The 26,169-nt window shown below is 36.0% G+C and overlaps 1 protein-coding gene across 1 annotated transcript in view; it reads left to right on the forward strand.

Moving 5' to 3' along the window:
- The first annotated feature begins 1,678 nt into the window (after nt 1-1,678).
- BRINP3 (BMP/retinoic acid inducible neural specific 3) overlaps nt 1,679-26,169 on the forward strand; it is a 195,530-nt gene continuing 171,039 nt past the window's right edge. Inside the window, exons 1-2 of the mRNA XM_047754623.1 lie at nt 1,679-1,833; nt 6,568-6,758. Of these exons, the coding sequence (XP_047610579.1) occupies nt 1,679-1,833; nt 6,568-6,758 (346 nt within the window). The remainder of the gene's footprint in view (nt 1,834-6,567; nt 6,759-26,169) is intronic.

The raw sequence follows: 26,169 nt of genomic DNA on the forward strand, positions 1-26,169 counted from the left end.
ATGGAGGCTCCTGAGAGCCAACAAAAACATTTTCAAAGTAATGTTCTGGCTGAACTGGTTACAAGCCATTTGTGTGCCCTACAAATAGTGGTGCTTCTAAAGGGGCTAAATTACATTAAAGGCTAATGATTGTGCCGATTTCATTTAAAGATTTCCAAAGGTTCTGATGAGAAGATACGTATGTTCTGTGAAGGCTTCAGGTAGAATGTGGCTTTTAGTTAGATTACGACAATGTTCTTATTTAATATAAACATAATGCATCGGGTTGGAATCCTTAGATGGCTTTAGGGAAAATGCTCTCATTATGGTAATCATAGCAGACTGTGTTTCAATTCAGCACTCCGCTGCTTTGTTTTTCCAAAATTTAATGAATGCAGCATCTGATGCCAACGGAAGTGAATCTGTTCTTCAAGAAGGGAACAAAAAAATCGCACCCTTAACTTTCTAATGTATATACAACCCTTAATTCCTTATTGCTTTCTTAAGTTACTCTAAAGTCAAAAGTTTCAACATCAGTCATGAGATACGAGATTAGGGGTTCCCATAGGGGCTCAGTGGAAACAAATCTGACTAGCATCCATGAGGATGCAGGTGCGATCCCTGGCTTCACTCAGTGGGTTAAGGAGCTGATGTTGCCGTGAGCTGTGGTGTAGACCAGTGGCTACAGCTCCGATTTGACCCCTAGCCTGGGAACCTCCATATGCTGTGGGTGAGGCCCTAAAAAGAAAAATATACATATAAAAAATAAAATAAAAAATGAGATACTAGATTTTATTCCTAGAAAGCAAGCAAACCAACTACTACTCTATAGTCTTGGTAGCTCTCCATGACAACATCTCTTTGTAGTTGTACACTCTTGTTCATCCCAGGAAGCTGCAGGGTTAGGGTTGGGGTATGGGGATTCCAAACATCTTTGTTGGTGAAAGTCGCAGGCTGATGGTCCAGGCTAACCGCACACGCCTGCACTTTACTAAGCAAGCCACACGGCCACACTGACTTTAAAGAGCACCACGGGATGCGATGGTACCTGTGCGCAGGTGAAAGAGACAGTACGTGTGTCATGTTTATGTCTGCCGCTCAACGTGGCCCTTAACTGTCCAGAGATGATTTCCTTTACTTGAATCGCTCTTATCATCACTTTTTCAGGATTATTCCAGCATGTTCTAACGAGGCTTTCCCCCAAAACTTATACAGATTCTAACAGTGATCACGTAGCATTGCAAATACAAACCAAGTGTGAGCGGAAAAGGAGGAATCTCAGATCTCAAACCAACATTTATATTTTCTACACAAATTACACTTTGAGGATAGACCCAGGAGGATTTTACTTCATTCTTTATATGAAAATGTGAGAAAAAAACAAGAGATGATATTTTAGATTAAGCTCTGAAAATTAAAAAAAATTTAAGAAAACAAGTTGCTGTATTTACTCACCATGCGTTCATTCATTCACTCACTTAGTTAATTGATTGGTTAATTGGTTTAGTTTTAGTCTTTGTTTGGTGATCCCCCCAAAGAGTTTGTCCTTTCCTTTCGGTATTGCATGACAGAGAGAATAAATTAATCAGCTGGGGGGACAGCAAAGTGTTTTGTCCACCTGAAATGTCAGAAGGTGAATTGAGACCATAAACTTAATCGAGGTTAACAGACTCAAGTAAAAAAAAGCAGCTGACAGCTGATGCGAGCTCCCTGCAAGACTGTCCCCAGTGTCAGGCTCTGGCAGCCTTGTGAGGTGTGCTTATCTAAAGGAAGTAGGTTATATCCAGGAATTGGGCAGCGGGGTTGTATTCAAGAAGCTCCTGGTCCACTTGCATTTCTGCACATGAAAGTATGGTAAAGCCTTCGAATTGCAATGTATGCATTCATGTTGGATTTCACTCAATGTAATTGTGGAACCCTTGAGGTCAGAGGTTTTCTATATACCTCTTCATCTATCTTAGGGGCAAGACTTCTGGTATTAACAACAATACACAGTAAGCCATTAATAAATTTTCTTGTTAAGGTAATATTCAGGAAATGACATACATTTCAGGAAATGACATACATTTCTCATAGCTCTCTCCTATGGCATCCGCGCCGGGTCCAACTGAAAAGGAACGAACTAAAGGAAGTCGCAAATATTTCAAGTTAGAATAGATCATGAGTTGATTTTATATGCTAATTAATTGTTAAAAAAATAAAGGCGGCTGGAATTGTGGTCTTACAATATGTCTTTTCCCACAGCCTCCCAGCAAGAAATACGCAGCAATTCGAAAAGCATTTATGTGGATTGTAAAAATATCACCATTGAAATAACATTCTTGGTTATTTAAAGTCCAATTAATGTAGTTAGCAATTCACATCTTAATTTATGAGTATATGCATATGAGTATACATATGGTAATTTAAAATATTGAAGATATACCACAACTTTAGATTCAAACTGTTTTATTCTCCCTTGATCAAATTGTAAAGGTTTTACAGCAAATAAAAAAGTAAATGGAAATTAACACAACATTGTAAATTAACTACATTTCAATAAAGTTTTTAAAACAGTATATATTTGAGGGTAAAATTTTGAAATTAATGAGCAACTATTATTTAGATCGTGGTTTAAGAAATATTTTCCGGAGTTCCCGTCGTGGCGCAGTGGTTAACGAATCCGACTAGGAACCATGAGGTTGCGGGTTCGGTCCCTGCCCTTGCTCAGCGGGTTAACGATCTGGCGTTGCCGTGAGCTGTGGCGTAGGTTGCAGACGCGGCTCGGATCCCGCGTTGCTGTGGCTCTGGCGTAGGCCGGTGGCTACAGCTCCGATTTGACCCCTAGCCTGGGAACCTCCATGTGCCGTGGGAGCGGCCCAAGAAATAGCAACAACAACAACAAAAAAGACAAAAAAAAAGAAATATTTTCCTAAAATTATCATATTACTATATACCCTACATCACAAAATACTAAGTTTTGAATATATATTTATATATACTAATGCATTAATAATATATATACACATTCTACACATATATCAAACACTCACATGCATAAATAAATTCAGGTACATTTCTTTGCATCTCTTCTTGTTTAAGTTTGATATCTTGTATCTCTTTGCTCAGTGTTTCCTGTAAGTTATCCATCCTTGCCTCCAGTTTATTTCCAATGTCTTGTATCATCTTCAGCATCAACAGTCTAGTCTTTTTCCTGGAGGCTGAGAATCTCGTCATGGCTTAGCTGATTTTCTGGGGGGGTTTCTTTCTCCCTCATCTGAGTTATTGTTCTCTGTCTTTTCATTTTTATAGGTTTTTGGTGTGAAGACCTTTTTACAGATAATAGAGTTGTAGCCTCTCTTAGCTCTGGTGTCTGCCCCCCTTGTGGCTGAAGTCAGTATGGGGGGCTTGCTGTAGGCTTCCTGATGGGCGGGGCTGATGCCTGCCCACTGGTAGGTGGAGCTGATTCTAATCCCTCTGGTGGGTGGGGCTTAGTATCTGGATGGGATTAGAGGCAGCAGTGTGCCTGAGGGGTCTTTAGGCAGCCTGTTTACTGAGGGGCTGGGCTGTGATCTCACCTGGGTTGGTGTTTGGCCTGGGGCTTCTCAGCACTGACTGACAGGTGGGGCCAGATTTTCCCAAAATGGTCCCCTCCAGAGAAAGGCAGCTGCTGACTATTCCCAAGAGCTTTGCTTCCAATGTCCTTCCCTCACAACAAGCCACATTCACCCCTGTTTTCCCAGGATGTCCTCCAAGAACTGCAGTCAGGTTTGACCCAGATTCCTGTGGAGACCTTGCTTTGCCCTGGGACCCAGTACACATGAAAGTCTGTGCGCCTTTTAAGAATGTGGTCTCCAGGAGTTCCTGTCATGGCGCAGTGGTTAACGAATCCGACTAGGAACCATGAGGTTGCAGGTTCGATTCCTGGCCTTGCTCAGTGGGTTAAGGATCCGGCGTTGCCGTGAGCTGTGGTGTAGGTTACAGACCCGGCTGGGATCCTGCGTTGCTGTGGCTCTGGTGTAGGCTGGCAACTGTAGCACTAGCGTGGCCCTAAAAAGACAAAAAAAAAAAAAAAAAAAGAAAGGAAAGGCAAGAATGGGGTCTCTGTTTCCTCCAGTCCTGTGGAGCTCCTGTGCACAAGCCCCACTGGCCTTCAATGCCAGATGCTCCAGGGGCTCTTTCTCCCAGTGCCAGATCCCTGCACATAAGAGTTTGATGTGGGGCTCAGAACTCTCATTCCTGTAGGTGAGTCTATGTCAACCAGTTAGTTTCCAGTCTGTGGGGCTTCCCACCTCGGAGGTATGGAGTTGTTAATATTGCGAAATCGCCCCTCCTACCTCTTGATGTGGCCTCGTCTTTTTCTTCTGGAGTAGGGCATCTTTTTTAAGGTTTCCAGTCCATTGGGGTGGAGATTTTTCAGTCTTTAGTTGTGGGTTTTGTTGTTTTAGGAGAGAAGTTGAGCTCCAGTCCTTCTATTCCGCCATCTTAATCCCATCTCTCCAGAATGACCCCAAATTCAGGTACATTTTTTATAAGATAAAAAGACATAAAATAATTATTGATTATCAGTCAGGTTTGGAAACATAACAAAGACATTCTTACTCTTTTCTGAGGAAATGTGAAGTAATAAATGTAATAGTGTCTTTAAAAGCCCTACATTTACTTAAAAGAGAGCACTTTGAGTAAATTTTAAAAATATACCAAATTATCAGGAGTTCCCTTCATGACTCACCTAGGAACCATGAGGATGCAGGTTCAATCCCTGGCCTCACTCAGTGGGTTAAGGATCCTGCGTTGCTGTGAGCTGTGGTGTAGGTTGCAGACATGGCTTGGATTCCAAGTTGCTGTGGCTCTGGTGTAGGCTGGTAGCTGCAGTTCTGATTCAACCCTAGCCTGGGAATCTCCACATGCTGTGGATGTAGCCCTAAAGAGGAATATATATATATACCAAATTATCTAGTCGGTAGTTTTCCTTCAGAGTATGAAACGCAGAATAGCAGTGTTTGCACTGCTTGTTAAAAATGCAAACTCTTGACCTCATACCAGGCCCTAATAAATCAGAAACTCTGGGGTGGAGTTTCCAGGTGATTCTGACATTTGAAAACCATTGGTAGAATAATTTATTTAAAACTGTTTGGATCTGCTGATTTATGGGAGAGATACCAAGGATTTCTCAATGAAGAGAATGCTAAGTTGACATTTTTTTCAGGTCAAAATTTCGCCTAGATTCCTGAGTGTATCTTATCTTCTAATTCGTTTCCAAAAGACTGGATAGATTGTCTGGCTGTCAAGGCTGTGTCAGAGCAACAAGTAATCCACGGTTAGATTATGGTAGTCCCCTATCAGGGTCTTGCCTCTTGGTCCTGGAAGTACTTACTGATTTTCATTGTTCTGTGTAAATCTTCATCTTGTTTGCCCACATCCAACCTCTTTTATTTTTCCTTCCCAAGAGCACCTAAGTATCAAATACCACCTCCCCAGAGCTGTTCCCTCTGGTCACTTAAATCAAAAGAGGGCCATGCTGCCCGTAGCACCTCAGCCTGTCATGATGGGCTGTCTCTGGTAGCTCTCAACTTATCACAATCTGAAGTTTTTTAAAAATGTAACCCTTCTTTATATTATTTTTAAAATTTTTCTCTAGGATGGGAACTCCACTTGGAGTCTGGTTCACAGATGTATCTTTGTCATGCACGTTTTGTGGTGTGGTGCAGGTGTTTTGGAGAGACCAATATAAATAAAGATGTAAATAAAGATGACATATTTATACAATATCCAATCAACATGTTATTTGCTAAGTAATAACAGAGTTAAATAATGCACATAGGAGGAAATCCAGTAGAGGGAAGTCTTCCCTGTGGAAGGTATTTGAGATTTTTTATCAGACCACTCCTCAAAAAAATTTTTAAAAAATCTGTATAGTTGATTCTAGACAGTCCAGTTCAACAGTTATTTTCTAAAGTATTATTAGGTTGACTCAATGTAAATGCATTCATTTTTTAATGCATAATCTTTTATAACCGTATTTGCCACTTCTCTAATTTAACCAAGTCCACCCCAAAAGTCATACTGAATCTGCTAATTAAGTTGAATATGGGTTTCCAAGTATGTTGTAAACAATAATTATTATTATTAAAAAAGTTTCCCATTTAACCATATTTAAACAAATCTTCTATGGCTCCTCAATATCCTTGAGGTTTTACAGGCTTCCACACTAAAGTGAATAAAGTGAATAAATGATAAAAACAAATTTATTCTTATTTCAGTTTCAATTAGACAATGAAAAAATGCTCAGAGCCCTTTTTAAAAAATTCCACTTTAATATTTTACATACAATCCAATCATTTATATAAGTATATCTTTCCTTGGTTGGGGGGAACAGTGGTATCTGCTTAAGTGGTTTGTTTTTCCTCTACATGACTTGGTTTCAGAATATTCACTCTAGTTACATAAATTACAACTACTGCTTCTGCTACTCATAGCACATGACGTATTATTACAAGCAGGAATCTTTGTCATGGAGTGACCCAGAGAAACGACCCAGTGAACTTTTCAAATGAAAACATTCCGATAGATTATGTATTTATGAATAAAAATAAATTTGCTTTTCAGGGAGTTTGGCCGCTGGAAAGTAAATAACCTTGCAGTTGAGAGAAGAAATTTCCTTGGCTCCCCTCTGCCTCTTGCCCCTGAATTCTTCCGCAACATAAGACTTTTGGGACGTCGACCTACCCTTCAGCAAATCACAGAAAACCTTATCAAGAAATATGGGACACATTTCTTGCTCTCTGCTACTCTGGGAGGTACGACTCTTTGAAAATACTTGTGCCTGTGTGTGCTTGTGCGTAAAACTGTGTAAGTCACCAAAAAGTGTGGGGTAACCCAAACAGCTGTAGTTGGAATAATCCTAATTTCATTCATTAACTTACCTCATTTATTGAGTTATTACAGAATATCTTGTCTGGGGTTCACAATGGTGAGGTAGTTGACTAACACTTAGTTTCTGCCTGAAAGCAATTTCCAAACAAGTAGCGTCATATATTAAATACAGTTATTGCATTCTATAATGCAGGGTGCTGTGCCAAAGTTTGTTTACAATTAAGTTATAAGCAGTGCAGTCATTGGTGGGACTTCTGGTTACAGAGAGCAGGAAAGGTCCTGAAGAAAAGGTTGAAATTTTAAAATTACATTTTTAGAGCTATTTTAACAATGCTGATCATGGTGGATATATGATATAAAAATAGTAATAAGTATCAGTTAAGATGCACAATAGGAGTTCCCGTCATGGCGCAGTGGTTAAAGAATCCGACTAGGAACCATGAGGTTGTGGGTTCGATCCCTGGCCTTGCTCATTGGGTTAAGGATCCGGCGTTGCCATGAGCTGTGGTGCACGTCACAGACGCAGCTCGGATCCCGTCTTGCTATGGCTCTGGTGTAGGCCAGGGGCTACAGCTCCAATTAGACTCCTAGCAGGGGAACCTCCATATGCCACAAGTGCGACCCTAAAAAGACAAAAAAAAAAAGATGCATAATATGAAAGTATAAATTGATCATGTCACATCTCCGTCAGTGTGATTTAATATCATTAAATGTGTGTTTTGTCAAGGTGGTATATAATTCAGTATTTTGAATACATTTAAATGGCTTAGGGAGAGACCATGTGTAATGGAAAAGAACTGAAATTTTCCTAAAACTAAAAAAACCCCAGGATTCCATATATTTAATTTTATGTAGGGCTTTGAATAATGTCCAAACATGCCATTGGAAATGGAGCTTATTCTTTCCTGTAATAAAGAGCATTGGACAAAATTGGATAGGTAAGCCAAGAAAACACTGATTCCCCACTCCTTTGTCCGTTTCCCAGTAAGTTTATTGGAGGCAGGCAGGCTGGTTCACACCAGTGGTGAGGTGGGCATGAAATCCACTTGCTTTTCATTTCTCAGCCTTATAAGATGTGTCCTTTTCCTTTTACCTGCCAGTCCAACCTGTCACTATGTCATATCTGTTCATTCCTCCAAATATATCCCATAGCAGATTCTTTCCCAGCTTCTACCCCAATGTCCTCAGACAAAGTCACTGCCATGTTTATCCCAGAATATTCCTAAGATCCAACCCCTATACTTACATTTTTAAAACTTGAGTTGGTTCAGATCATTCCCTCTTTTATTTTTATTTTTTATTAAAGTATAATTGATTTATAATGTGTCAGTTTCTCCTGTACAGCAAAGTGACCCAGTCATACATACATACATATATGCATATATTATTCTCGTATTATCTTCCATCATGTTCTATCTCAAGAGGGTAAATATAGTTCCCTGTGCCATACAGCAGAAACTCATTGCTAATCCATTCTAAATGTAATAGTTTGCTTCTGCTAACCCTAAACTCCCTATCTCACTCCCTCCCTTTTCCCCTTGGCAACCACAAGTCTGTTCTCTATGTCTCTGGGTCTGTTTCTGTTTTGTAGACAGGTTCGTTTGTGCCACATTTTAGATTCCACATCTAATGGATGGTATTTTCCTTTATCTTTCTGATTTAATTCATTTAGTATGATAATCTCTAGTTGTACCCATGGTTGCTACAAATGGCAGCATCTTGTTCTTTTTTATGGCTGAGTAGTATTCCATTGTATATATGTACCACATCCTCTTAATCCATTCATCATTTCCTGTTTTAATCAAAACCTATAATTAGCCACTTTATATGAAATCCACATGGATGATCTGGTACTGAATGTCATCTCAGAACTTATCTTTTCCCCCTCCTCATCATGCTCCACTTTTCAGCCACAAGGAAACTTCACATTTTTCTCTTCATATGTTACTTTCTCAGAGAGACCTTTCCTAATCATCCTACCAGCAACAATGCCCATAGAAAATCAATATTCTCTACTATTTCATAACTCCTTTGCATTCTTCATAGAATTTATTCTGTGGAAAAAAATGTTATTTATTTGTTTCCTGTGTTGTTATCTGTCATTCTGGCATACTTTTTTGAAAACGAGAACTTGCCTATATTGGTCACTACTTTACCCCTATAGTTATGTTAGCTCTAGGCACACAATAGGTTCTCATTAATTATTGTTAAATGAATAAGTAAGTGCAGCTACACTTGCTAGGAGGCTGAGGCTGCTCAGTCCATTGGATACATGTCAGAAGTATAATATATATGGAGGACAACTAATATTTAATTCAGGAAGAATACAACGTGATAGAAGCACATCCAGAGAGCCAACACTGACCATACAAATAGATTCCAAATAAGAAAGAATTAGGATGAAAGAGAGAGCAGGTGAACAAAGCCTAGAGAGGGTGGAAAACGAGTAGCTCTCTGGACACACCAAAGCAATAAGCCTTCCGTGTAATCCTAAGGAATTAAGGTGGAAGATGTAGGGGGTTCTAGCAGACAGAAAAGGGGAGCCAGGTATACATACTCTCTCTCTATTACCTTCCTCTCTCAATGATTAATATTAAAATGATGAGATAAACAGATCAGACAAGACTGGTATTGAATCCTGATGCTCCTTTTTTTTAAAACCAATTGTGAGGCTTTAATAACTGTTAAGTAACTTCACTGAGTTTTAGTTGCATTTAGTAGAAAGAGGGAGAGTAATAACCCTGTGACAGGGTCATGGGAGGATTAGTGTAAGTGTAGAAAAATGTCCTTGGCATAAACATGCCGTCCTGTATGCTATTGCTGTTGTTACCACACCAGTGTGGACAGCAAGACAATGACGAAATAGCTTCATGACTGTGAAAAATGATTCTGCGAACACTGTCTTTTGGGCTTCGTAATGATGATGATTATCAATTCAATAAAATCTGAAATAAAAATGAAAATTATTTCGATAATCTCTCTTTTTAAAAAAATCCAGTGGTCTTGAAACACATACTTGGTTTCATGATCATTATATCAACAATGCGGAGTGTCCAGAGGAATTTCAGAACATAAGCTATATTCCTCAATAAGAAAGGAAGGAAGGGATGGGGGGGGGGAGGTGCAGAAATCAAAAAGCACAAGTGATTCTCAAGGACGGTTTTGTTTCCTAGCAGCAAAATTACAGTGACATTTTGATGTGTCTCATTGTTGTGGCATTATGGGTGCCACATTCCTGTCTTAAGATTTTGTTTTTACAAGCCTGATTTGTAAAAACCTTTGCGATAAATCGCTTCTTCAGGTTGATTTCGAATGGTGACAATATGCTTTACTTCAATTATTTCAAGGTCTTATTCAGGCAGACTTGAACTAGACGTTTAAAGGATGGTGGTGGGGGACTGGGAGAGTAGAGTTGCTGTCCTCCCTTGCCTTCTAATCTCTGATTATTCCTTGGATTTAATGTTGCTGGTATTTTCTGTTGGAATTCTACTTTCTCCTTTGAGTGCTGCTTATATTTTCCTTCAGGAATCTCTCTGTTGGATACTGTTAATAATTTAGCTAAAGTGCATGAAATTAGTCCAGTAGCTTAAGGATACGAACTATTTGCAATTAACACGCATACCAAGTTGATTTCAGGCAATTTAAAAATTATTGCTGTTGTAATTACACCAACCCTTTTTTGCTGCTGTAAGTGTGTTTTAGCTTCATATGTTTTACCTGACTGAACATGAAATTGCATTACCTTATTTCTTTAAAAATTGATATCGGTGGTATTTAATTTGAGCAAACCCTCTCTCTCGCCTTAGTTGACCAATACCAAGAAACAATTCTAATATTAACACACTGATATATAGAAACGAATGTTTTTTTTTTTAACAAAAAGCCAGTTATTTTAGAAGTAGATGCTTCCTAAGTAACTAGATCTTCAACAAAATTTAAGTCTTTTCTAAAACAAATTGAGTGTAAAATACTCTCTACCAGTATTAAGGTGATGAAAAGGACATAAATGAAAAATGTCTTTTTCCCCAAGAGTTATTTAGTACATCACACTCTTGACTTAGACATAAAACTTGGGATTGCATATTTGAAGCCTTTTAATGGCATATTTTATGATAGATAAAGCCAGTGATTGAATTACCTTCCTATAGAGAAAAATAAATTATAAAAAACCTTCTTCAATACATATCACTTTCCCCATTTGTTTCATCTTATAGCTTCCAGACTATTTATCAATACAGTAATTTAGCTTGCTTCTATTTGGGATAATGATATCTAAACTCCATCACTGTTTAAAAATCTAAAATAAGCTGCTCAATTCAAAGAATCAATCTTGAAAAAGATTGCACTCCTGGGATATATTGATTTCTAGCCGTGGAATATATTTCATGACTGTTTTTATAATGTATTTCATTATAATACAATATATGACAAACACTGAAATAAAAGTGTATCTGCGTGCTGAATATAGAAATACTAAAAAAAAAAAAAATGAGTGAATGAAAATAAAAAGACCTTAAAATTGTTGGTCTTACTGAGTAAAAGGAGGGCATCGATAAAAAATACCAGCTCGGAGTTCTGGATCAATTGAAAAAGGACTGAGGAAGACGAAAACTAAAACATTCATTCAAAATGTATAAAAATATTGCAATCACATATTTATCGTAACTTTAAATGTGGCCTGATCCTCATCTCCAGAATTACTCAGATTTGTCGAACCAGTTGTAGCAAAGGCCTGAGCCCCCTAGAGTCACATAAATTGTGAGCACCTCCTTGGTTAGGCTTGGCTCCCTGAAGATCAGACTGGGTGCTTCTCTGCTCCTCCTGACCACACACCTAAAGGGGAAGCGGAAGAGGCGCGCTGCTCTCTTCCCCACACCCGGCCTATCACTCGTTGCATCTCTGTGGGCGGAGTCAGGAATTTGGATACAGTAGGGACTGTTTAGGCAAAATACCTTCCCTCTAAAATACTCTTTTCAGGACAGCAAAGTTTTGTTTTATTGTGATTGTTGTTGCTGCTGTTGTTGGACCAAAATTCATTCCAGCAGCTAATAGGTAATGTATTAAGCACTGTTTATTTACAACTGTGAAGAGTATTTTTCATTCTGAGCAGCATAAAAACAGTTTCATTTTGACCACTGGATTTTGAATGCACAGAGTTTCAAAAGCCATAATTAAATTTTTAGCAGACATAGTTACCTTTTTTTTTTTTTTTTTCACTTACAGATTTAGTTTGGAATTTTTTTCTGAAAGTGCTTCTTCTGAGAATGTATTTGTAGTTACTGCTTGGTCAACTTCAGCATGTTGTCAGATATTTAATTTTGTTAAATACAGAAAACATTTTCTTTGTTGTTGAAGTGAAAATCTGTGTAATTGATATCCATAATAACATTAACTTTCTAGGGTAATTATCTAAGATATCAAATACTACCTCAGTGACTACATGCTCTGTAACTAACTATACCCACAAGGTAACTTATTTAGCCAAAATTTTATGATATATATTTTTGTGTGTATATCTCTCAAGGAAAAAAAAAACAGAGATAACTAAACTAGAATATGATAGAATATTCTATTTTTTTTTTCTTATTTTCTTACACTGGAAGTATAGAAAATCCAAATATCCTCATTAAATTTCAGAAATACTCAATTCTCCCTTTTATCTATGCAAATTCCATTGCATAGAGAATTTGCAATGTTTTTAACTCTATGTCATGCACCATCTTCTTTCAAAATATATTAATAGCTGCTTTTCTCATTTTCACATGGTCTCTTCTTAGGAAGTGCACATTCCTTTTATTTTAGTTTATCTGTAATATAATTTAAATAAGTTAATGTGGTTACATATATATATATTTATATACACACACTTTGTTTCTTAAGCAAATATGAATAATTACTTTAAAATACATAGAACTATCTCCTCTACAAGAATACGTATTCTATTTAATAAGAAGAACTGAAAGAAGGAAAAGAACAGTTTTCTGAAGCTTTCTATCCCAGGGAATTATTACCATAATGGCACAGATGCAGAGAAAAGATTGCCATAGTGGTACTTAAAGCCAAATATTTACTCATACTCCTACTACTTGAGATTAATTCTATTTGCTCATCTTTTTGTCTTTTCTCTCGCTCTGTCTCTGCTTTCTCTCTTTCATTCTATCATCTCTAGCCCTCTCATGTTTCTCTGGTAAATAAGACAAAGACTTGGAAATTCAAGTAATATTGTTAATTCACTTAATGGTTTATAAGACAGTCACATACTAAAATGATTTGAACCCATTTATTAAAATAATAAAGATAACAAAGGTGAAAATGAAATTAAAATTGCTATGTCCGTTGATCTTAATAATGGCATTCTTGGCAACTAAGTCAAAAGATAAATGCTAAGCTTTAGAATTTCACAAATTTGATTATATTTGTTCTTATTTTTCTTTATAGCACTTTGACGAGACCGATAAAATCACCTGTCCATTGATTTGACAAATATGTACTGAGTTACCTATAAAACTGCAAAGATTCAGGACTTTCCTTAAAAGAACACACAGGGCACTGATAATGACAGGCATTTGCCTTGGTAGCAAAATTTACTGTGGTTTAGTGGCCATATTACTTGAGTGTGGTCCATGGTTCAAAGGCATCAGTATCACCTTAGAACTTGTTAGAAATGCAGAATCTCAGATTCCATCCCAGATTAATGAATCAGAATCTACACGTTAACAAAATCTTCAGGGGATTTATAGGCACATTAAGTGTGGACAGCACTATTTAGAGTATCTGTATAAATTTAGAGTGTACTTAACTGTTCCAGAAATCTCACTTCTGAGAATTAATCTTACCAAAATAATTGCAGGCACTATAACTACATCTAACAAAGTGTTCATTATCGCATTGTTTGTAAATTGCTCCAAAATAGAAGTTGATTATATTTTACTAGGGTATATTCTATCCTTGGAATTATACATTTTCAGTTCCTCTTTTTTTTTTTATGACATCGTTCTCTAAAGACTCTTGGATCTGGGCCCTTTTTGTTTAAAATTTTTTCAGGTTTTTGCAGAGGGGGGGGTAGAGTTTTAATAACCATAAGATCCATTGCTTTCCTTTAGAGTGTTTTGCAAAACATCTTAAATTGCTTTGCCAAAGCTGCATAAGGCTAGCTATTTCCTTCCCATAATATCTTGCAGATTCCAATTGGTATTAAGCCAACATGTTTGTTTTTTACTGTCTTTATATATTTGGTTCTACTCCTTGTCAGAAGTCTATATTTATACAATTTTTTTCCTTCTATATGTTTCTAAAACACTCTTTTTTATACACATCTGTATTAGTGGAAAGATACATATCACCAGGATTTATACCTTTTAACACATTAAACTAAGGAAGGGTGATCATTAGTAATGCGAGTAAACACTGTGACAAGTGAAACAAAACTTCAGAAAGACAGAGATATTTAAAATATGGTAAAAGTAGCACAAAGAAAAATGTGACCTGTTATTACCAAAAATAGGATAACATTTTTAGCTATAATGATACATCAGATGTAAAACGTACAATTACATTTCAGGTATGTTTGCACTGGCTATTCCCTTACAAAGAGTTTCTACTCAAATGGTAGTTTGCGTAGAAAGCGAAACCGACAGTCAACATCAGGTTTTCAGGTATAAGGAAGTTGAATGACCGGGAAGACATTTGCCATAAATGCACATTTTGTTGCTGAGTGGAATGGTATCCTTGTCCAATGGCAGTAGCAATGATAAACTAAAATAAACAGAGCCAACATCAAAGTTCTTCATTGTAGTTTAAAAAGAAAGACCCTCAAATCTCAGGACATTGTGACTGTAATGCTTGTGTCTCCTTAGTATTATTTGTTTCGACTGAGGACCCCCTGTGATTTTGCTCTGAGGGTCTCCTCATTCTGGGACTCAAGAGGAAGAAGGCTTTCTTTGGAACATGCTGTCCTCCTGGCAGAGAGCAAAGGCAAAAAACCAAAAAAAACCCAAAAAACAAAAAAAAACAGAGTACCTTTCTGGTGCCTCTCAAAACTTGTCCTGAATCTCAGCATACCTGGCTCAAATTATTCCACTGACCGAAACATTTTCATTTTCAATACCAAGTTAAAGGGAATCATGCATTGTTCTTCTTTACAAGGGACCGTTAATCCATGTGTGCATGTTTGTATCCATAACAGAAAAAAAAAAAAATTGCAAGGAATCATCTGTCGCATCATCCTATTGATCTGGCCCTGGCATTCTTTTACTCATGCTTGTATCCACTGCTTTTGGTTCTAACACTTTGAAAGCCTTACCTCTTTGCCCAATAACTATATACATGAGAATGCCAATTGAGAGAATCCACATGAAAAGACAATAGTTGAAAGTACTTTCTGTCTGTCGTGGATGCAGTTTCGATGACTTGAAAACTAAGACAGAGAAATACATAGTATTGAGGTCCAAATCACAATTACCTCTTCCTACCTTATGAACTAATCATAGAATAAAATTACAGTCATGATTTTTTTTTGGTTGTTTTATTGTCCTCTGTTTCTCATGCTGTGTGAAAGCATCTTCCAATATGTGCTTTTAATGTACATAAACTACCACAGCAGTTGAGTTGTAAAAGGTACAGCTGCATGATTTCTATGTGAAATAATCACATCTTTTTATGCCTACCATCGTTAATCCTTTTCACTTTCTAACAGACTCAGAATGTTGAATCATTTCAAAATCATATTTGGTTTTTACGAAGTGGGTGAATGTCCTTTGGCATTCATGTCATGCTTATGAGCCACAGCTGGTTTAAAAAAATGTGGATGAAAGTAACATTGGAACACAATTTTTTTAGCTGGTTGAATAAAATCTCGGTTTTTAAATCTGAATATTTTTGCATAGAATTCTGATCAACTTGTGTAACGGACAGAGATTTACAATTGAAGTTGAGACTGTATTATCCTTTCTTAAGACACACTCTAAAAGTTTCAAAGAAGGTAAATAACGTGAACATCACAAAAGCATTTTAGTCATGTAAAATTTTTTAAAAAAAGCAGAAATTTAAATTGCTTTCCTAGAGGAAAGAAATGGGCTTATTTTCCATCTAAATTGAATGGCCTTGTCAAAATAACTTAGATCTTAACAATCCATGACTTGCAAAACTTGAAAGTAGCATAAGCTAGTCTGCGGACATCCCTAGTTATATGTTCTGTTTCGAAATAAGAGATTAAGACAAAGGGTGCATAACAGAGCAGTTATGATCATTTAAACTGCAGATTTAAGCTGCCTCACGTGCTTCACTGCAGCAAAAGCTTTTGCCTACATGAAGTACTGTTCCCCTCTTGAGAAGAACTAGAAGCGATTTATGAATGGCTTCTCTTTATCTGGTTCTTGTAAAGGATAACCAACTACTATCTTCAATAATCCCATCTATCTTGATTACAATTTCCATTAGAAAACAGTTTGACTAATATCAGGTTCCCGGGGTGAAATTTAATGTCTATGAAATTCTAACAAGAAAATTTTAAAAACCCAGTCATTTACTGTTGGGCCCTAAGAAAAAAAAAGGAAAGGAGAGGAAACCAGAATTTATTGTATATGTCATGTGTTCTGTCAAACTATAGAGAGGAACTGTATTTTTTAATCTTCTCAGGCAGTTGCAAGTAGGATATTTTTTAGTCTGTTTTAGAAATGGAAATGATTATATAGCAGAGGGAACTATATCCAATCTCTTGGGAAAGAACATGATGAAAAATAGTGTAAGAAAAATGTATGTCTATGTATGACTGGGTCCCTATGCTGTACAGCAGAAATTGACACAACACTGTAAATCAACAATACTTTCTAAAAAAAAAAAAAAGAAAGAAAGAAAAAAGAAACCTCAAAAAGCAAAATCCTGTGGTTATCAGGTAGAGGGAAAAAAAGCTGTCAGGATACGCCCTCACATACACCTGACTCCAAAACTCATGCTTTCCTTTCCCTCAATATGTCATGTTTCCTTCAAATTAAAAAATAAAAAAATAAACAGCAAAATTCGTAATAAAATTAAGATTTACAATGGCATTTTTTCATTTGCTTTCCCCTGTTGTCTGTAGCATATATTCTCAGCATAGAAGGAAGAAGCAGCATTGATCTGCACCTTCCAAGCAAATGTGAAATCTTTGAAAAATAAAAGAATTATTTTTTACATGTCCAGGAGAAAAGGAGTAAAAACTCCAAATATTCATGGTGGTGTCCATGGGCCATTAGTTTCCTACTTTTGTCTTTGATTACTTAAGCCCATTAACTTTTGTTTTCCCTTTCACTTCGTTGTAATGAAAGCCACTCTGAAATAGTGATCCCTAGCTCTTGTTTTGTGTCATTTTGCAGTTGTACCATGAGATGGTCTAATATTTATAAAATATTCTTAAATAAAATTAGTTCGAATTTGTTTTTTGTTTTATTTTTAAAATCCGTTACCCCTCCACCACCCCTCCCCACATCCTTTTCTCCACTGGTAACCACTAGTTTGTTCTCTATAACTGTGAATCTGCTAATTTTTTGTTATGTTTGCTTTTTGTTGTATTTTTTATTTTTTTTATTTTTTATTTTATTTTTTTGCCTTTTCTAGGGCCAGACCCGCAGCATATGGAAGTTCCCAGGTTAGCGGTCTATCGGAGCTGTAGCCGCCAGCCTACGCCACAGCCCCAGCAACATGGGATTCAAGCCGCTGCTTCGACCTACCCCACAGCTCACAGCAACTCCAGATCCTTAACCCACTGAGTGAGGCCAGGGATCGAACCCACGGCCTCATTGTTCCTAGTTGGATTCGTTACCCACTGAGCCACGATGGGAACTCCTATTTTTAGGATTTTTTTTTTGAGACCTATTTTTGGAAGTGGCTGCACCAATTTAAATTCCCACTAACAGTGTATGAGGCTGCCGTTTTCTTCATGCTTCACCAACTTTTGTTATTTGTACACTTTTTTCTCTCTGACAGGTGTAAGGCAATATCTCATTGTGGTTTTTATTTGCATTTTACTGATGATTAGCAATGTTGAGCATCCTTTCATGTGCCTATGGGCCATCTCCTGTACTCCTTGGAATAATGTCTATTCAGATATTCTATCCATTTTTTAATCATATTGTTTGATTTTTTTTAATGTTGAGTTGTATGTGCTGTTTGCATATTTTGAATATTAACCATTTATCAAAAATATAATTTGCCAATATTTTCTATCATTCGGTAGGTTGTCTTTTTATTTTGTCAGTGCTTTTCTTGGTTGTGCAAAACCTTTTGAGTTTAATTAGGTCCCACTTGTTTATTTTTGCTCTTTTTTACTTTTGCTTTAAGGTACAGATCCAGAAAAATATCGCTACAATTTATGTCAAAGAGTGTTTTTTCCTGTTTTCCTCTAGGAGTTTATGGTTTCCAGTATTAAATTTATAGCTTTAAACTATTTTGAGTTAATTTTTGTATGTCTGGTGTAGGAAAGTTTTCTAATTTCATTCTTTTACAGGTAGTTCTCTAGTTTTCCTAGCAGCATGTATTAAAGACACTATCTCATCTCCACTGTGTATTCTTGCCTCTTTTGTCATAGATTAATGACCATAATTGCAAAGGTTTAGCTCTGGACTCTGTAGTCTTCCATTGATCTATGTGTCTGTTTTTGTGACCATATTGTTTTGATTACTATAGCTTTGTAGTATAGATTAAAGTCTGGGAGTGTGATTTTTCCAGCTCTGTTCTTCTTTCTCAAGATTGTTTTGACTACTTGGGAATCATTTCTGTTTCCATAATTTTTTTTAAATTATTTGTCCTAATTCTATGAAAACTGTCCTTGGTTTTTTGTTAAGGATTATATTGAATCTTTAAATTGCCTTGGATAACATGGTCATTATAACAATATTAATTCTTCCATTCGATTGACATGGTATATATTTCTATCTGTATCATCTTTAGTTATCTTCATCAATGTCCTAGTTTTCCACACCCAGGTCTTTTACCTCCTTAGGCAGGCTTATTCCTAGGTATTATACTTTTTTAATATGGTGGTAAATCAGACTGTTTCCTTAATTTCTCTCTTTGCTAGTTCATTATTAATGTATAGAAATGAAACAGATTTCTGTATGTTATGTATCTAGTTTTGTATTCCACAATTTTTCCCAATTAATTAATGAGCAAGAGTAGTTTTCTGCTAGTTTCCTTAGGATTTTATATTATAGAACATGTCATCTGCAAAGAGTAGCAGTTTTATTTCTTCCTTTCACATTTAGATTCCTTTTGTTCGTTTTCTTATGTGATTGCTATGGCTAGGACTTCCAAAAATTTGTTGGCTAAAAGTGGCAGGAGTGGACATCCTTGTCTTGTTTTTGGTCTTAGAGCAAATACTTTCAGCTTTTGCCATATGTTTTTGAATATGATGTTAGTTTTTGGTTTGTCATGTAATGCCTTTATTATGTTGATGTATGTTCCCTCTATGCCCATATTTTGGAGAGTTTCTATCATAAATGGATGTTGAATTTTGTCAAAAACTTTTTCTGCATCTATTGAGATGATCTTTTTTTTAATTTTTTTCAATTTGTTAATGTGGCATATCACATTGATTTGTAGATACTGAAAAATCCTTGCACCCATGGGATAAATCTCACTTGATCATGATTTATGGTCCCTTTAATGTATTGTTGGATTCAGTTTGCGAGAATTTTGTTGACAGTTTTTGCATCAATGTTCATCAGTGATATTAGCTGTAATTTTCTTTTTTGTATGTGTGATATTTTTTGTCTGGTTTGGGTATCAGGGTGATGCTGGCCTTATAGAATGAGTTCAGAAGTATTCTTTCCTCTGCAGTTTTTTGGAATAGTTTGAGAAGGATAAATGTTTACACTTCCCTAAATGTTTGGTAGACTTCATCTATGATGTCATCTGGTCCTGGACTTTTGTTTGTTGAGAATTTTTAATTACTGGTTCAATTTTAATACTGGTAAGTGGTCTGTTCATATTTTCTATTTCTTTTGGGTTTAGTATTGAGAGATTGTACCTTTCCAAGAATTTGACCATTTCTTCTAGATTACCAATTTTATTGGCATATAGCTGTTTGCAGTAGTCTCTCATGATCTTTTGTATTTCTGTATTGTTAGTTGTAACTTCTTTTCCTTTTCTGATTTTATTGATTGGGGCACCCTCCATTTTTTATTCCTGGTGAGTCTAGTCTGGCTATATGTTTATTAATTTTGTTTACCTTTTCAAAGAACCATCTTTTTGTTATGTTAATATTTTTTTTTTTGGTCTCTGTTTCATTGATTTCAGCTCTAATCTTTATTATTTATTTCCTTTTTCTAACTTTGGGTTTTGTGCTTTTTTTGTCCTTTTCTAGTTCCTTTAGGAATAAGGTTAACTTAATTTTTTAAATTATCATGTGCTACTTCTCCTTTTTTGGGTGAGATAGGAATCAATAGAAATCCTATTAATAAGAAATAAATGATGTGGAATATTTCACCAGAAGAGTGAAGATTATGGGGATATAATATTTTAAGGACTTTTTGGGAAGATCTTTAATTTCTGTATGTGGACCCAAATTATGGCTAGTGTTAATGAATTTATAAAAGAAGGAGATTGTTAAAGAAGTAGAAATCCAGGCTTAGGTTCATTACAAATAAGACAAAATACCTAAAATTACCAAAAATGTCCAGATATGTAATGAGTTGCTTTAGGTAGTTCTAATAAATTGTGATGAATCAAAACTAATAGCATGCCAGCAACATTTGAATTATTATCATAATATTGTCTTTCATAGATATTAACTCTTTTATGCTTATAGCCACACTTTGAAGGAGCGATTACTATGCTCATGTTACATAGGAATCTTAAGTTATACATTTAAGACCATCATATTACTAAGTAGAAGCTGACATTAGAACCTAAATCTCTTTCGCAGTAGTAGTTGATACACTTAAATATAAACCATAATAATTAATTCTACATTTTTTTTCATACATAACCACATACTTCAGTAAAAGAATCCATTCTAGTGGCCTAATCATCTATTCTGCTCAAGGACATATATTTTAAAAATTAATGTTGGACACCTCCAGTAATGTGAAAATTCACTACTAGGCAAGAGAGACATGGTGTAGATGATTCTTTTCACATATTTAAATGGCTCTCTTACATCTCCAAAATGCAAAACTAATGTCCAATAAATCAGTTGAACCAGTATTTTGAACTTAATGTATATTGCCTAATTGAAGATTATAGTAAGCTTCCTTCTAAATACCAAAATCTGTAGAAAACAATATGAATGCAGAGAGGCTGAGCTTGGATTTAGAGGTAATTTGCAAATTAAATCATCTGAGAGCTATTAAAGCATTTAGAATTTCATATTAGCCATAATATTAGAGTCATGAATTTACTAGTTACTTAATAAAAAATTGTTATAACCAGGTATGTTTCAACATGGGCCAACCATAGATAGTTGCAAACATTCATGCCATGATATTTTTTAAATGAAATTTTCAAATATACTCAAATTAGAAAGACTTGTATAATACATACTCATATACCCATATTTATCTCATATGCTATATAAAACTGTACTGCGACCGTTAATATTCCTACCTACAAATAGACTAAAGAATGAAGTTTGCTGATTCTTTGTACCTTTATTTGTCTGTAGAGTATTCCAAAAATGGTCTTACATTTAAAACACTGTGCTCAAGAAGTTCCCACTGTGGCTCAGTGGTTAATGAACCTGACTAGTATCCAGGAGGACGTGGGTTAAATCCCTGGCCTCACTCAGTGGGTTAAGGATCCAGCATTGCTGTGGCTGTGGGGTAGGCTAGCAGCTGTAGCTCCAATTCGACCCCTACCCTGGGAACTTCCATGTGCCACAGGTTCAGCCCTAATAAAAAAAATTTTTTTTAAAACAAAAATAAAATAAAATACTGTCTTCATAGGTCAATTAAAAGAGCTACTTTTACAAACAATAAACAGTTACTTGATAAAAAAAAGTGGCTTTTTCTTTTTTTCTTTTTTTTTTTCTTTTTGTCTTTTCTACGGCCACACCCACAGCATACGGAGGTTCCCAGGCTAGGGGTCTGATTAGAGCTAAAGCCATTGACCTACACCACAGCCACAATGCCAGATCCGAGCTTCATCTGTGATCTACACCACAGCTCATGGCAATGCTGGATCCTTAACCCACTGAGTGAGGCCAGTAACCGAACCTGCAATCTCATGGTTCCTAATCAGATTCATTAACCACTGAGCCACAGTGGAAACTCCAACAATTGGCTTAATTTTAATTCTTAAGGGTTGATGATTTTTTTTCTATTGGATTTGATAGATTTTTATAATTAAATAAGATCATTATAAAAGATCTTATTTTAGTGTTAAAAAAAACTTTAACAAAGTATATACAGGGAAGTCTTTATTCTGAAAGTTCCTTTCATTCTGTTCTCTCCCCTTCCTTTTAGGTAAATGTAGATATAAGAGTTTGATTAATCCTTCCAGTGTTTTTTTTTTTTCCCCAAATAAAACATAAATCCATCCATATATATTTTTTTTTGTCTTTTTTTTTGTTGTTGTTATTGTTGTTGTTGTTGTTGCTGCTATTTCTTGGGCTGCTCCCGCGGCATATGGAGGTTCCCAGGCCAGGGGTTGAATCGGAGCTGTAGCCACCGGCCTACGCCAGAGCCACAGCAACGCGGGATCCGAGTCGCATCTGCAATCTACACCACAGCTCACGGCAACGCCGGATCGTTAACCCACTGAGCAAGGGCAGGGACCGAACCCGCAACCTCATGGTTCCTAGTCGGATTCGTTAACCACTGCGCCACGACGGGAACTCCCATCCATATGTTTATATCACCCCTTTTCTTATAAAAAAAAGTCCCTCTTGTGAAACACAATTTTATCCACTTTGCCTTGGCCATGTTTGTGTGCAGAAATCATTCTACTTTCTTATATAATCAATTCCTATCGATTAGGCATTTGTGTTGTTACACATATTATTAAAAAGCCACAGTGAGACACCTTTAGCATATTTTAGCCATTGTTTCTTTGGAATACATTCTCAAAGTTGGCTGCAGAGTCAATTCTTGCTAATAACTGCCAAATTTCTCCCCACAGTTTTATCATTTTTGCCCTTTGAGCAACAATATATCAGAGGACCTATTTTCTTCAAGTGTACCCACAGCTTTGCCAGGGTTTTCAAACTTGTGAATTTTGGCAAAGTCCATAATAACAACAAGGTGATACATCAATATATCTTAAATTTGTGCTTCTCATACTATGATTTAGATTGAAAGCCTTTTCAATTTATATATATTTTTTTGTCTTTTCCTATATAAACCCTCTTATCTTTCTATGCTTGCATCTTGTTTCTTGCTTGATTTTTAGAAGCTCTTGGAACATTACAGTTATTAGTCACTTGTCCGTAATATAAGTTGCAAACATCTCTCCACAATGCAAAATTTATTTGCGGTGTTTTGTGCTAAAAAAAAAAAAAAAGCTCTTTTTATATTGTCTAATTCATCTTTTATTGTGTTACTTTTGGACTTTTAGCCATGGTTAGGAATGCTTTTTCCCATTCCTGCATTTTCATTCATTATTTTTGTAGTCAATTCTTTTCACTTTATTAAATATTCATGTCTCAAATTTGTTAGGAATATTTCCTCAGATACGCTTTAGGAGTTCCCATTGTGGCTCAGCAGCAGTGTTCTGACTAGTATCCCTAAGGACAGAGGTTCGATCCCTGGCCTCACTCAGTGGGTTAAGGATCCAGCATTGCCATGAGCTGTGGTGTAGGTCACAGACGAAGATCTGTGATCATTGCTGTCAGCTGTGGTGTAGGTCTCAGGTGCAGCTCTGATCTGGCGTTGGTGTGGCTGTTGGCTTAGGCCAGCTGTTGGAGCTCTGATTTGACCTCTAGCCTGGGAACCTCCATATGCCATGGATATGGCCCTAAAAAGACAAAAAAAATGTATATATATGTATGTACATGTGTATACCTATACATGTATATGTGTGTGTATACACTTTATTTTTCAAATGGCTATTCTGATGACACAATGCCATTTATTGAAAATTCTACCCCTCCCCATTGAATTAATATTCTATCCTTACATACTAAATTTTAATATATACTTGATTTTTTCCTGTTCCAATGGTCTCTGTATTCATACATCTAAACTACACTGTTTTAATTATATACATTTTAAAATATGTATTCATATACAGAGAGGTGTTTTCATTCTTATTTTCTTTGATTTTTTTCCTTAAAATTTTTATAATTAACATCACTTTCTCTAGGAGACAAAAAAATGACACATCTGGTTCTTTAATAAAAATTGAATTAAACTTACACATTAACTTCAGGAAAAATGATATATTTTTAACTTTGAATATTCCAGTTCAAAACAAAGCACCATGCCATTTATCAGTCTATTTTTGTCATTTTCAGGAGTGGCTTATAATTTTGTATGTGTGTTTTGCATTTTTCTTTGTGTTATAAATCTTGCACCTTAATCCATTACTTCTAACTAATTATTATCTGAATATTTCAGTTTATCGAATTAGTAATGTTTTATTATTTTCTGCAATGTTACTAAGTTCTGTTACCATGTGTTTATCCACTGATTTTCTTGAGTTTTTCAAATGAACAATCAGGTTATCTGTGAATTTATTAACACGTCAAAAAGTAGTACCAATTGCGGGTTTATTTATCTGGTTCTGATTTTAATTGAAATGCTTTATGGATATTAAGTACAGCATTGTCTTTTAGGTGGCAAATCATATATTTTATCTTTTAAAGGATTTTTAATTGACTCCTAACTTATCGAAAATTAATCAGCAATAGGTATGTATCAATCATGTATTTATCAATCATTTATCAATGCATTTATCAAATACATTTGTACATGTATCACATGTATCAATCAATAATGTGTTTATCAAATGCATTGTAGGCATTAATGGAGATCAAAGATTTTCAAGATATACTTATAAGCCCAGTTACATTGAACTATCTTTTCACTTTTACAATTATTCTATTTGGTCATGAGATATAAGCTTTAAAATTTACTATAGGATACAGTTTACTATTGCTTTATTTTTTTATTTGGCTTCAGTAATAATACATTGTAATAATTGTTGTGTGTGTGTGTGTCATCTTTTCCAGATTTTTGTTCAACATTATACTCAATTTATTACAGCTGTTTTCCTGCATTTCCTATCATCTATAAACATTTTAAATAATATCAGATTTTTTTGTTTTGTTTTGTCTTTTTAGGGCCCCACCCATGGCACGTGGAAGTTCCTGGGCTAGGAGTAGAATCAGAGCGACAGCTGCGAGCCTGCACCACAGCCCCAGCCCCTCGGGATCTGGGTTGCCTCTGTGACCTACAACACAGCTCATGGCAATGCGCAGACTCTTGACCCACCGAGCAAGGCCAGGGATCAAACCTGCATCCTCATGGACGCTAGTCACCATAAAGGCCGATTGATTGTGTTTTATTTATTTAGTTAGTTTTTGTGGAGGTATTCTGTGCTGAGACATTTAAAGTTCTTTACAAAAGTTTTACAAAGTAATATTTATCTTAAAATGTATCTGTTTAAGAATTCCCACTGTGGCTCAAACATCACAGGGAGATGGAGAGGAGGAATTTGGTCAGATATGAAAGATGATCCGATGTGCAGGATAAGGGATTCTTGCTAAAGTAACCTGACAGAAGTCTTCCTAAAACGGGGCTCTTGAGAACATGCCCAAGGAAAGGGTCTAATCAAAACAAGCTCCTGGGAGCTTGGATAGAATTTGGTTAGGAGAAACTCTGTCAAATGATTTTTACCCCCACATTTTTGGAAATTACTAATAATTTTTTAACAGAATATGACCAGTTTTTCTAAATGTTCCGTATACGCTAGGAAATAAGTTTTCATTTTCCTCTCTATTAGTGTAAGGTTTACTATTTTCCTCTAAGATCTACCTTATTAATGTGGTTGTATACATTGCTATCCTTACCTTTTTTAACCCCCCCCGCCCCCCCGCATCTATCTAGGTCTAGGAAATGTGTGTTGGAGTCTCCTAAAAAATAGCAGCGTATGCATATTTTAACCTATATCTTCCATGTCTTCTGCTTTATGACAAGTGCTGCAAGTAAAGCAAATTTGCAGCTCTTAGTCTTTAGCACTCTTCAGTATATTTCATTTCCCCCTTTCATTAATGCTGGTCTGAGTTCTACAATATATGATGTAGACATTATTCAATTTGCTTCCTTTTGATTTTTGCATTCACATTGGCAAAGACAAATGTCTTTGTCATTTTGTTTTTAACTTTCCTTCAGAAGATCTATCTCTTGCTGTCTTTATCTGTTC

Source organism: Phacochoerus africanus, chromosome 12 (genome assembly GCF_016906955.1).
Source record: "Phacochoerus africanus isolate WHEZ1 chromosome 12, ROS_Pafr_v1, whole genome shotgun sequence".
Lineage (NCBI taxonomy): Eukaryota > Metazoa > Chordata > Mammalia > Artiodactyla > Suidae > Phacochoerus > Phacochoerus africanus.